Below are 14431 nucleotides of genomic sequence, written 5' to 3' on the forward strand. Positions count from 1 at the left end.
ACAAAAAAAAGAAATAGTGATACATTGTCTTGGGTTTTGCTGACAGTTAGTCATTCGGTGTTTGACATGTTTCTAAAGCACAGCTGGCAATCTCATTCAAAATAATCTAAATTCAAGCTCATGTGACCAATTGCAGAGTAATGTACTTTTCTGGTGCAAGTTTAAGACTGTTACTCAAATAACTGTAGTTACTTCATTAAGCCTAGAAAACCTCCCAGGCCCTACTTTTTCCCTTGCCGACCTAATTCAGGGATGTATTGAGAAACCTCAACCACAAGAAGAAACTCTCGTAAGTATTCCCAGGATCAACACTGAACTTATTAATTAAAATGTGAAGCAGCACTCCAGAACTACCCAGTGATTCCAATCCCCACTAAACAAGGGGCTGTCTATAAGGCTGTGACTGTTTCAGGATATGACAGCCTAAAGCAAAAAAGAACAGAGCTGAGACAGTGAGAAGGATGCTACTAAAGACAAATTAATACATGGACAAACACCATGTGCTGTCCTTCACTTTAGTTATTGTTTAATAAAGCCTGAGCTGTTAAGCTATACATCTTGCTATTTCAGCACAAAGACTTAGAATGCAATGTTGAACTGGTCTAGTAAGACTCTCAAAAGAATCCAAGAGCATGTCTCCAAGGAATATGGTAGCTTCATAAGACCAGCTGTTGCAGTTTAAACTATTACACAGTTTGTAATTCAATTAGAAAGAGGCCTTTTGTATTCTATTGCTATGTATTTTGTCAGACAACTTCAAAAACAGAAAGCCGTCTTTCTTTTTGTCTTTTTCCTGCTCTTTCTTGGAAAACCAGATTTTTTTTCTGTTTCAGCATTGCTCTAAAATGTATTCAGTTAGTAATCCCACCACCAAAAATCTATCGAATGTTTATAAATTTGTTATTCATTTTTATAATATTGGTTTGATTTCATTAACAGATTTCCTCCTACTTACCTCTGTTCTCAAAGATACTTCTGCAAATTTACATTTTTACCTTCTGTATTTTGTGGTTAAAATGTAAAGAACCAGCTTTTGGTTCATGAAAAAAATAAAATTACTTTTTCAAGAGGACCTTTCCCAACCATAAAAACAATCGATTTCGCACATATCTAAGCTCCAGTTCTAATAATCAGTAATGTCTTCTGGCTTTTCTTCAACTGCAAATTTCAAGGTTAAACAGGACATCAAAAGAAGTTGAGACTGCAATCCTTCCTTGGAACAGAATTTAAGACTTAATACGTATTCAACTGCATTTAAAATTAATAACTTTCAACTCTTCATCTAATAATTTCAATTTTTTTTGCATGCAAAATTAAACACAACTTCTCACGTTTCACCACTGGAGTAACCACTTCAGCCAGAGCTGAGGACCATGACCAAGGGCGGAACTGACAATTTAAGAGCTGAGCACATCCTGTTACTTCCTCAGCCAATGCTTACTGTGATCTTTGGTATTTAATTAAAGTCTGTTGTGGTTGATGGTGACATTCAGTAACAAACTAAGAGCTTGTTCCTAAGATAACATATGTAATGGAATTTTTGATCACTGTTTGAGGTCTGAGCTCCTTTTCAGCATTTAAGGCCTGCCGAAATAGTGAATTCTAATAAGCCTCTAAAGAATGCAATGTATGTATGCAGAATACTATGTTGTATGCAGAATACTAGGTTGTATGCATAGTGTGACTTTGTAAGATGGAAGAGCAGTATCAACAGCAAATGAGACAAGAAGCAGTAGCAAGCATTCCATGCAAATGCAAGATAGTCCCACATATTTTTCCAACGGACACTGGTAATTCAAGCAAAAATGGGACTTCCCTTATAATACAATACATTTGTTCATTATGTAACACTGCACTACAGAATCTGAATTAATGCCAAGATTAACCTTTCAAATTTCACATGGTTTTCAAATTTTAATGCAATGAATTTCAAACAATACACACAAGAAAAAAAATATCTTTAATAGGACTGTTCTGCTCTGTGCCACTTGTCCACCACTTGCACACACACTTATGTTCCAGAAGTATCAACTGATCATAGGTAGTAGCAGAGAAATATTACAGAAAATAGTAAAAACCCCAAGTAAATTAAGAATCAAAAGTTACTTTTCCACATTCTGCTGTATCCTAAATGGAGTCAAAGTGCAAAGTTGTCTGCATAGTGTGACTCTCAGACCACATTGTCACAACCATGACACCCCCAAAGCATGAAGGACCACATCCAACTGTTTGCAGTATCAGAACTCAAATAATTTACTGCCACCAGTGACTCTGTCCTGATCCTAAATGCAGAGTTCTGTTTTCATTTTGGTACTGAAAAGAGACACCGTCCTCCATTACAGCAGCTTTTCTCAAGTGTGTCCAAGTAAATAGTCTCATTTCAGTTTATTTGTGGTAGTGGAAAAAAAAAAGTTTCATTGATATTAAAAACCTATTAAATTAGTGACTTTACAATGCATCTTCTTAATCATTTAACTGTGCAATGTCATTGTATTTCTGAGACATTTATTTGGGAATAGCAAGATATATTGAGAAAAAGTAAAGGAAAAATATTTGGCCTGATGTTACAGGAAGATTTTTCTCAATAGTAGTATCAATTTAAGCAGCTTCCAAACAAAAAACAGAGAAGGAAAGAGATTAGACTGGTATGGTGCATGTGGGAAATATCACCTCCTCAAACTAAGTGTCTTTCTTACAGCTGTGAAGAACATCTTTGGAGCACTAGTTAGGTTATTTGTGCTATGTGTTGTGCATTTTATATAGACATGTTATGTTATTATGTTATTTATATAGACATGTTATAACAAATTATAACATAACAAATTATGTTATTTATATAGACATGTTATGTTATTCTTCCCTTTAGCTTAAAAGGGGACCTATATAAACACTACTTACACAATTACGGGTACAAAATGTCTGTCTGAAACTAACACTTCCACCCAGTGGACATCTGCATTTTGCTTCATTCTGAAATGGGAGACAGGAAGAAAAGAGCTTCAGCTGGATGGTAAATGAATCAATGCTGCAGCAATGATCGTGCCTGCACGGTGATTTAGGACCCTGCACACTGAGCCCAGCAGGGTTGGTGGCTGGGTAGGCAAAGTTTGGCTGTGTGTGAGCCTGAGGGGTGATCCAGCTCTTCCTGTGGCCAAGGAAGGGTGCAGCAGGCTCAGGAGGGGCCCTCTGTCGAGTAAATTGGAGGCTAGCAGCTTGGGCATACTCCTGACCACACATAGGAAAATGCACATCTGCATCTTCCCTGCCAGGCAAGGATTCACAAGAAGTTTTTTAAGCTGTCCCAAAATTCTTGATGATTCAACAGCTGTTTACTTAGATTGGAACTCAATTACTGCACTTTCATTTCACAAACCTTTAAATCAGGAGCAGTCTCACACTGGCACCACTGAGCCTGGCTTTCATTCATACAGAGCTAAGAAAATGATCAGAGCAATTATCTATACACTCAATCTCTAACAGTTTACAAGTATCTTAGCATGAGGAACTCTGGTTATGATGAGGTTATCTTGTACTATTTCTGTAAACCAAAAAATAAAATTGTTTCAATTTCCTCAATTTGCCAGTGCAATATAAATCCTGCATTCCAACCAAAGGGTTAGGAAACCTTCAGGTAACCATACCAAGCATACCAAGCACAAAACTTCAGAGCAGGAATAAATTTATATTCAAAATCACAAGAAATAGCAAAAAGGTGAAAGCATAAAACATAAATTTGACAATGGATCTATCATTTAATGCAACCTAAAGGTCTTTTATTTCCCCTTTCCTTTCTGTAAGCAGTTATTAATGAGAAATAAATGAAAACATTCAGCTGGGTTGCTTAATGCTATTGCATACAGATTATTACTTTTGTTTAACATAAACAAGAGCCCCAGAAACCTATTCTGCTGTCTGAATTACAGTCAAATATACTATACCATTTAGATCAGGAATGGAACCATCTTAGTTTATAAAATGAGCACCACATTTACATTCCAGGACCCTGATGGAGTTGGTAGATGTAGCTGCTAAGCCATGCTCAATAATATTTTAACAGTCATAGCAGTCAGTCTCCAATGACTGGATAAAAGTGGTATCACATTCTCCTTTAAAAAGGATGAAAAGAAGGCCTCCAGGAACTACTAGTAGGTCAGCCATGCCTCAGTGCCCAGTAAAAGCATGGAACAGGTCCTCTTGGAATTTATGCTGAAACATATGGATGGCAGAGGGGTGATTAGAGACAGCCAGCGTGGCTTCACAAAGGGAAAATTGTGCCTGACTAAGATAGTAGTCTCCTACAATGGAGTGAGAGAGCTACAGAGAGAGCCTCAGCTTCTGTAATGTCTTTGGCACACGGTATCCAAGTACAACTTCCTTGCCTCTAATTTGGAGAGACATGGGTTTGACGGATAGATGGACAAGGAATTGGCCATGTCCAATGAGTTATAATCAGCAGCTCAGTCTCCAAGTGAAACTCAGCAATGAGTGGTGTCCCTCAAGGATGCATACTGCAACCAGAAGCATTTAATATCTTTGTCAAGGACATAGATGATGGGATCAGGGGCAAGTTTTCACATGACACCAAGCTGAGTGGTTAATTTGCTGGAGAGATGGAATGCCATCCAGAGGGACCTTGGGACAGGTTGTGGTGTGGGCCCACATGAACACCATAAAGTTCAATAACGTCAGGATCCTGTGCCTATGTGTCAGAGCTATGCCCAGTATCCATACAAACTTAGATATTGAGAGCAGCCCTGCAGAGAAGGACTTGGCATACTGGAGGATAAACAATTTGACATAAACTGGAAATGCTCACTTTCAGACCAGAAAATCAGTCATATCCTGGGCTGCACAAAAAGTCTGGCCAGCAGAGTAAGGGAGGCGGTCCTCCCACGGACTTCGTTCTTGGGAGAATCCACCAGGAGTACTGTCTCCACTGGGACAAAAATGACATGGACCTGTGCAGTGTGTCCAGAAAAAGATCATGAAAATAGCCAGGGGCCTGGGCCACCCTCTTCTGTGAAGTAAGGCTGAGAGAGAGTTTGGATTCTTCATCCTGGAGAACAGGTGGCTGCAGGGAGACTTTCTTACAGCCTTCCAATACATACAGGAGGCTTATAAGAAAAATGCAGATTGTTTTCCAGGGCCTGTAGTGACAGGACAAGGGGCAAATGAGAAAACATCAATTTAGATTGAATACAACAAGGACATTTTTTACAATGAGGGTAGTGAGACACTGCAACAGGCTGCCCAGAGAAGTTGTGGATGCCCACCACACATGATTGTATTTGGTTTAGGTGGGAAACTAAGAGTGGAGGCTGCTTCCATGTAGGAGGGGCTGCTGGCAAAGGCTGAGCCCATCAGAAATGTTGATAGCACCTCTGGGATAACAGACTTAAGAAAGGGTAAGAACTACTGCATAAAAGCTGGGAGAGAGGAACAATAAAATGTGAGATACCAAGGTCAGTGAAGAAGTAGGGGAAGGAAGGCAGAGTTCCAGATGCTGTGGCAGACATTCCCCTGCAGTCACAGGAGAATACCATAATGGAGCCCATATCACAGTCATCCAGCCTTCAGCCCACAGAGGACCTCACACTGGAGTGTGTGGAGTGCCCTGAAGAAATCTGCAGCTTGCAGAAAGACAGTGCTGGAACAGGGTCCTGGCAGGAACTAATACTTATGCAGAGGAGACCACATTGTAGCAGGTTTTCTAGCAGGAACTGTGACCCTTTGTGAGACCCATGCTGGAGCAGTCTGCTCCTGAAGGATTCTGTCTCATGGAAAGGATGCATGCTGGTGCAGTCCATGAAGAATGCTGGTCCTTGGGAAGAATTCACACTGGAGAAGTTCACAGAGGACTGCCTTCCATGGGTAGGACCCCACACTAGTGCAAGCATGAAGAGGACGAGGAGGGAACAGCAGAGACATTCTGTGATAACCTGTCTTAGGTTACAATGTAAGATGCACCCAGAAGTATATATTCTATCACCATCTTCATAAGCTGTTAAAACCAGATAGGGCAGTGCTCCTTATCTACTTCATGACTCATCCCTGATAACTCGTGGGGATATCTTCTGCTAATGGGCCATTGAGTCTCACTGCAAGACTGATAAAATTACATCATCCATTGTGAGATGCTCCACCCAGCAGGAGGATCCAAGGATTCCTACCTGGATATGATCAGAAGTTTGGAACATAACAGGCAGCTTTATCCACTGAATTCCCAGAGGACAAGAGCTCCACAACCACCACTGGATCTTTGGAAGAAGATCAAGCCCTTCTACAGGATCACTGCTTCACAGAACTACATCTATCACTTCAAGAGGACTGCAGCTACCATTTAATCAGATACTACCAACACCCTGATGCACAGGGTGTCAGGTCACATTCAGACTCTGTCAGTGTCAGTGTTTCTGTAATATTGCATTTACTTTAATTTTCCTATTAAATTGTACTTCTGACTTGGGATGTCCCACTGGTTTGCCTTCAAACTAGTACCTGAATGCAAACCCCATCATCCCCCATCCCCCTGTGCTTATCCAGGTGGTAAAGCAAAGCACTCAGGAGTGAAGTTGACACTGCGGAGAGGGAGGAGAGGGGAAAAGGTGCTTTTAGATTTGTCCTTGCTTCTCATCATCCTGTGCTTTTTGATTGGCAATAAATTAATATCACCAAGAAGAGTCTTTTTTTTGCAATTACACTAATTGCTGAGTGGTGTCCCTCTCCCTAAACCACAAGTTTCTTGATGGAGTAGGGAGTGGCTTGGTGGGTACCTGATGACCAATCAATGTCAACCCATCACAATGAGCCTTGGAACAACCTGATCTAGTGGAAGGTATCCCTACCTATGACAGGGAGACTGGAACTCAATGACCTTCCAATCTCTCTTCCAACCAAAATCTTCTAGGATTCCATGATATTGGAGAAATGTGGTTTCCTTTTCTCATGTACAAATGTAACATAAAAACAAACCAACAAACCAACAAAAACCCCAAAAAAAAACCAAACAAAAAACCAACCAACCAAAACCAAACAAAACAAACAAAAATAAAGTAAGAACCCAAACACACTTTCCCCACCCCCTTTCCCTTACTTCCTTATATATTTGCCTTTTAAATCAAATTCCTGTCTTTCTGTCTATCTTTTTTTTGATTATTACATTTTGGTCAATTTTGCTGAAATGGATGAGAAGGGTCTGGACTACAAACAGTGGCTTTCTAAATGAGGTACATTTGTAAGTGCATCATTTTAACAGCCTTCTTGCTGCCATTATTATTAGTCACTTTTCTGCACTGGATTAGAACCAGAGGGCTAACATGAATAATATAATTTGCTAATACAGATGCTGTGCAGCTGCTCTTACCAGAGCAGGCTAATGATAAAAGGTGAAGGTCAGGTATTTCTAAACTGTGTATGATGAGATATGAGCAGAGCACTAGAGTAACCATGAATTGTCTTGTTGATCTGGGTTCTGGCAACAAATCCTTTGTCCTCTTAGTTGTTAAAGCAGGGAGTAAACCTGCTACCTCAATCACTTGTGATGATTTTTTATTTAATGTTCAGCATCCCCTGAAAGAACAGCCTATGAAAGCAGGCAGCCTGAGCTGTTCAGCAGTGAGTAACCTAACCCACCAGTATGCAGCAACAGCCACAATGGGAGGGACATGGAAAGGTTACATCTATTATGTTTTACAGTTTTACTAAACTGAGTATAGAAACAGATACCAGGACATAATCTGGCATATAACAGTAATATAAAGAAAGTTGCCCATAATAAGGTATTCACTCAAGATTGGCTTATTGTCTTGTAATATTTTGGGCATTTGCCATATTCTTCTTTAATAAAAATTCAACAGTACAATAGGTAGAAAAAAAAATTCTCTTCAAAAGGAATTTGTCAGTGAATAAAGCATCTGGAATGGTTTAAAATGAATCAGGAGTCCCAAATGCTAACGGGAAAACCAGGACCTTTGTGGAAAAAAAACTATAAAACTATGAAACATGGGAGGAGATGGTGGCATACTTTAATCTGAAAATTGAATTAATAAATTCTCTTACAGGAGATTTAATTTATGTATTCAAGTCTATTTTTTATCAAACATTGAACATATGAACCAACTCCATTGCACAAAAAGCAGAAACACTGGCAGTAGGAGTAGTGTTATGAGTAATAGAGAAATACACAGTACCAGTGCCTCCTATAAAAACACTAAAAATGAGAAAGTATTTTTGCTTGTAATTAGGCTGATTTATTTGTGACACTAAGGATCACTGCTGCCTATGAATCCCTAGAAGTCTTTCTATCTCTTACTGTACACTACCACATCACACCTAAGGATAAAATCAAGGATAAAAATCAAGCTGTCCTGGGAAATGGCTCCTCATGAAAAAGGGAAAGGTGAGAGAAACAGGTTTTCTACAACTGAAATACATTTAATTAAAAAAAGTAAACTTAAAATGTTGGTGTCTAAGGCTAGCACTACAGCATATATAGCTCATTCAGGACAAAACAGGAGAGAAGCAACCCAGAAATGAAACTAATTTATTAATTTTGTCTACTAGTAATTTTTACTGCCTGAAGGAGAGGAATCAAGTTTTCATTCCAAGCTTTTTAGAGAGACTTCCTTTACAAAACATCTGATTTTTATTCTAGATTCAACCTATCTAAACATTCCCTTAAATGAAATAAAAAGAAGTGTGGCTTTTGACAAGAGTATTGCCTTTTATATCAGGACTGAGATATCGAAGGTTGTCTCAACTTGAACAAATAAAATAAGATGTGTACTTACCGATATATCATCGCTAAAATCTATTTCATCCAAATCAAGGTATTCAGGAGCTTCCATTATTCTCTTATGGACATTTTGGGTGAGTCAGCACATTAGTAAAGACCTAATTAAGAAAAGAGAAATGTGTTGTCTTTAGAGAGCCAAAATCACACAGAAGAGTTTTCATATAGTTGCTACAATACTGAAACATTTAACTTGAATAGTAAAGTACTAACTTAATCTTAGAATATAAATACAATTTGCCACCTCTACTCTGCATATTGTAAAGCAGACATTCCAATTTTCTGGGAGAACAGTTAAGTGCTACTTGAAGTAGAAGTAAAAAATACTTGGTTTAGCATCACTCAGTCCCTCTAGAAGTTCAATACAGGTATAAAGACCTAAGCTGTTGAACACCCTCATGACCTTGCAACAACCATAGCTGTGTTAATGATGTGCCTTCTCATGAGAATAAGATTTACTCACAGCAACTCCTGTTACTGTAGTTTTCCTCTTCCCAAGATGGCAGAAAAAAACTGAGATTCCTGCTGTGCACAGACAGCAAAGTCCTATCACACCTTATCTCTGCTTACAAGCAGACTAACACACAATGCAGCCAGTGCTTTACAGATTAATGGTTTACCACCCCTCAGGCTCTGAGTGCACATCAACAAATTCAATACCAGAATTATATCATGTGCACTAATTATCAGAGGCATTAACCATTTTCTTACAGCAAGAGGAAAAGAAGAGCAAATTCTCTTGCAAAGCAAGAAATTTGTCTGGAAAAGTCAGTATTAGATCTGAATAAATTGGAGCGTCAACAGTCAGAAGACCAAAGACAATAAACCCCTCATTGTCAATCCTAACTACAATGAAGGTGTGTATTATCACTACAGACAAGTGCCACAGAAAAGTAGAAAAGGAAGGTATTTTAAAGGAAGCAGAAAAACAAAAGCACAATGCATTTTTCAATAGTGTGAGTCACCACATAAGGATTAAGTATTATTATAGGAGAAAATTAAATCCTCCAGTACTTGTACATAGCAAAGGAAACATCCTAAGGAAAAAAAAAAAAGACACAAACCCAATTTATTCCTATGACAACTACCAAGAAATATGTTTATGAATAATGAAATCAGCTCTGTAGGCCTAAATAAAATCACTGTGTGAAACTTCCACATGCATTTAAAAATGTCCTAGGATATGGGGTCTGAAAAAAAAAGCTTTACTGTAAGTGTCAGACAAAACCTCAGTAATTTATCTCCCTAATAACACACTATCCAAGCACAAAGCTGACCTTAACACACCTGTTCTTGAGAAGCTATTAGAAAGAGAACCAGTAGGCAAAACTCCAGTAATACCCTAAAACAGACAGAAAAGCAAATTTTTGTTTCTCACTGAAGCTCTATCAGCATCATTTTCTCATTAAGTGTACGTTCCAGTTTTGGCTGGGGTGGAGTTAATTTTCTTCACAGCAGATAGTATGGGGCTGGGAATGGGACTTGTGCTGGAAACAGAGTTGATAATTCCGGGATGCTTTCATTACTGCTGAGCAGGGCTTACATAGAGCTAAAGACACTTCTGCTCCTTATCCCTCCCCACCTGTGAGCAGGCTGCGGATGCTAAAGGAGTTGGGACAGCCAGGACAGATGATCCCAACTAACTCAATGAGATATTCCACAGCAGATGACATCATGATCTGCATAGAAAGCTGGAGGAAAGAAAAAGGAGGGTGTTTGGAGTGATTTTGTGTCTTCCAGGTCAGCAATATGCATGATAGGGCCCTGCTCTCCTGGAGATGGCTGGCCTGCCCACATAAAATGGTGAATGAATTCCTTTTGTTGCTCTGCTTGCATGCACACCTTTTGCCCTTCCCTACTAAACTGTCTTGATCTCAACTCAAGGTTTTTCTCACTTCTACTCTCCAAGCAACTGTGTGGTGACACTGTGGAGAAGAGCAGCATGTAAGAACAACCTCAACTACCTACAATTTTCTCTCACTGTGACTGTTAGACTTGAGTGAAGCAGTGGGAAAAGGCTACAGAAAGTAAAACCGCAAGTATCTCTATTGTGAAACTGATCAGAAGCTTTTTATTTTGCAAATGCTAAGTTTATGCTCAGAGGGACCCACTAAAATCAGGCAAAAGCCTGACAATGAAAGGAAATAGCTATTGTAAAAAGGCATGACACATTCAAGTCTACAAATTTCTGCACTTCAGATTTTCCTTTACCGAAACACAAAGTGTCGGTATATTTTTTAAAGATTTATGTATTTCATAGACATTTCAGCTTAATTGTGCACTGGTAATATATTGCAGTGATTGGCAAAGCAAAGTTTTGGTAGTGGGAGAGTTACAGGGTTGGCTTCTGAGAGATGCTAGAAGTTTCTGCTGTGTCTGACGGAGCCAGTTCCAGACAGAGCACTCCAAGACAGTTCCAGTGCTGATCAGACCTGAGCCTCTGTGGTGGCACCTCTGGGATAACAGTTTTAGGAGAGGGAAAAAGTCACTGTGCAACAGCAGCCAGGAGAGGGGAGTAAGAATACGAGAGCAACGGCCCTGCAGACACTAAGGTCAGTGAAGGAGTGGGACAAGGTGGTCCGGGTGCCAGAGCTGGAATTCCCCTGTAGCTTGTGATGAAGGCCATGGCAGGGCAGCTGTGTGCCTGCAGCCCACGGAGGAGCCTGTGGAAGTCCCCATGTCAGAGCAGTTGGAAGCCCAAAGGAGGCTGTGATCCCAGAGAAAGTCCATGCTGAAGCGGCGTCTTTATCACTGTGACTACTGACACCAGCTCAAACCAAATGATTATTAGTTTTCGAAGCAAGACAAAGGCTGACTGTCTATGCCAAATGTATTTGACAAATTTTAGCTCTATATGCCAGCTACCAGGGGGTGGACACTACAGCTACCCTGGGCACTGGAACAGGCTTCCCAGGGAAGTGGTCACAGCACCAAGCCTGACAGAGTTCAAGGTTTATTTGGACAATGTGCTCAGACACACGGTGTGACTCTTGGGGCTTTCTGTGTAGAAAGCTGGGTTCTATGATCCTTTTTTGGTCCCCTTCCAACTCAGAATATTTGCATGATTCTGTACGTACTGTCCTAGACAAGTGAAAGGACTGTGTTACTACATAAGTTGATAAATGTATGAAGAAGGAATGAGCATTAAAACATAAGTTTGAGGGTTGAAAAAATATATGGGCCATATAACATCAAAGTAGGCTGAAATCAAACCAAAGCTCCAATGAGTTTCTGTTTTTCACTGGAATTAAATGGATTAAAATCTGCCCACTCACTATATTTAAAAGTCAACAGAAGAGATAAATAAAGCTACTTTAAACATGTCACGTAAGGAAGAATCAAGAAGTGATCCAGAGTTTTTATTTTCTATTAAGACTGAAGTCATTACGTTAAAATTAAATTACAATTTTTTTTAAATAAAATGTTGAAATAGTTTTTTAAAAGTAAAATTAAGTAGTCACTTTAAAAATGATTAATTAAAAACTCCAGTAAAAAAAAACTCCACAGCCTTAGTAATATAACAATTATTCCTGGTTACCACATATCTCAAGATTTAGAGCAGAAAGGTCCCAACCTTTCAAACTTATTTTTTCATTCCAAATTGGAAGAAACCATTGAAGCAAAGAAATGCGCTGTATCCATGCACAGCTGACAAAAGGACTTCATTCCACCTAGTGATATACAGAACCCATGAAGTCAGTCCACAATCCCACATCATTACTTCCCCAAAATGTTATCTTCTGTCTTCAAAACTTAAAGACTATGAAACACGCAAAGGCTGAAGAGGAAGTTAATAACCAAAACAAAGACATTTTCTCTATGGAATGCTTTCTGAAAATAGTATTCAGTTATATGAAAAGAAAGGGCAAGAGATTAATGAATTCACTTTGCTACAAGATTTTCATTTTTTTCTTAACAAAGTAAAATTGAACAGCATGTCAATTCAATTATTATGACTAAATAAGATTTCTCATGACTATACTTGGGAGTTTTATGCAAAAGGTGACTTTTTGGATACAATTTAACACAGTAAAACACCACCGTGCATAATCCAAACCATATGGTAAGGATGGTACTCAGAACTGTGACTATTCTGAGAGCTTTGTGATGGCTGAATCCAGCACAACACAAGAAGCAGAAAGAATCTGAATAAGATTCACAGGAGGATCATAAGCACAACTGGTAAAATTCAAGGTAGAAATAATTGCAACCAAAATTACAGCTGCTAGCAGTGGCTGACATGAGAAGAATAATGTGCTTCCAGTACCAACATCAAAGCAATACAAATGACTGTCTCTAGCTTGTCAGCAGAAATGTCTGACATTTAACCTATAAATGTTCCTAGCTGTATTTTGGAAGCTAGTAATTTAATATTCCACAAAATTTTAACCCCAAAAAGGGCATTTCCTTTCTGGCAATTTGACTTGCAGAGTGTCATATGCACACACATGTATGTTTTATACAGGTTAATGTAATTCGATTGGCTCACAGAATTCACAGTTAAAAGAAGAAAACCACATAAACATCACCCATATGTACTTGGGGAAAAAAGCATCTTGTTACAACTTTGTGATCCACTTCACCAGGAGAAAACAAGCTAAAAACTGCTACAAAGAAATGGGGAAATACTAGGATTATCAGTACAATAACATATTGCATATGTTGCATTGCAACAGATATTACTAGTATTTGGAACCAAACTCATCCTTCTCCTTTTCAAACACTGTTTTTATAAAACAGATTTCCTCTGCTGTTTTTCTTCCCAGCTAAAACTAGACACCTCACAAATCCTGTTGCTAACATTCAGTACAATCAGATGAATTAGGAAAAAAGGGGACAAAAGGGGGCAATTCTAGAATAATACTAATATTACTAATAGTAGTAGCAATGAAGTATTAGATGCAGCGAATGAATCCATCAACTCCTACAAACACTAAAAACCCACTCTGGGCTGATGGTACATATCGCCAAGATGTAATGTTTACAGTTGTTCACAGATTTAGTTTCTAAGGTAGATCAAGCCTTGGATTTTTCTCTCCACATAGTCTCAAACAGTCACACCACCAGCAATCCCTAGGGCCTGGTATGCCTTTTGAGGATGAAGTAGGCTCAATGCAGGAATGTCAGGAATGCTTTAAGAGTCAGATCAGCCCCATCACATAACCCTTGCTAGTGCTTGTGGGCAAGAACAAGGCCCTACAGGTGAGCATCTGCTGTCAGGCAATTAACTGAGTGAATGAGGAGACTGACCTAGGAGGCAGGATATGTGCAAACATCAGGTTCAGGCTCTTGTTCTGACTGCTCAATGCAAAACTGTGGAACAAAACAGCACAACTGATTTGTAGAGACGCCTTTGCCACAAGCCTATAGTGAATCCAGTAGCTTTGAGAGCAAACTGATCCTTTCAGACAAAAACAGTCTCAGTGCAGCATGTGAAAGGCTAAATCCAAGAGGGAGCACAGGGAAAATGTCGTTTACTGAGCCAAAATAAAACATGTAATTGAAAATACATAATTTTAATTATTTATGGATACATAAAAACCAAAAACACATAACAATAAAAGATCTGCTGTCAATTAAATCTTTATTTCAGTTGTAACTCAAAGAAATCCTGCTAAATGCCACATGGGATTTTATTTT

At 39.0% G+C, this 14431-nt stretch overlaps 1 protein-coding gene across 5 annotated transcripts in view; it reads right to left on the bottom strand.

Moving 5' to 3' along the window:
- The window catches only part of SNCAIP (synuclein alpha interacting protein), an 88140-nt gene that overhangs the window by 43427 nt on the left and 30282 nt on the right, over nucleotides 1-14431 (bottom strand). For all 5 annotated transcript variants that reach the window (XM_077171033.1, XM_077171037.1, XM_054652105.2 and 2 more), the window contains one exon: nucleotides 8790-8892. In XM_077171033.1, coding sequence (XP_077027148.1) covers nucleotides 8790-8846 — 57 coding nt within the window. In that variant the 5' untranslated portion in view covers nucleotides 8847-8892. The remainder of the gene's footprint in view (nucleotides 1-8789; nucleotides 8893-14431) is intronic.

This window comes from Agelaius phoeniceus, chromosome Z (assembly GCF_051311805.1).
Source record: "Agelaius phoeniceus isolate bAgePho1 chromosome Z, bAgePho1.hap1, whole genome shotgun sequence".
Taxonomy (NCBI): Eukaryota; Metazoa; Chordata; class Aves; order Passeriformes; family Icteridae; genus Agelaius; species Agelaius phoeniceus.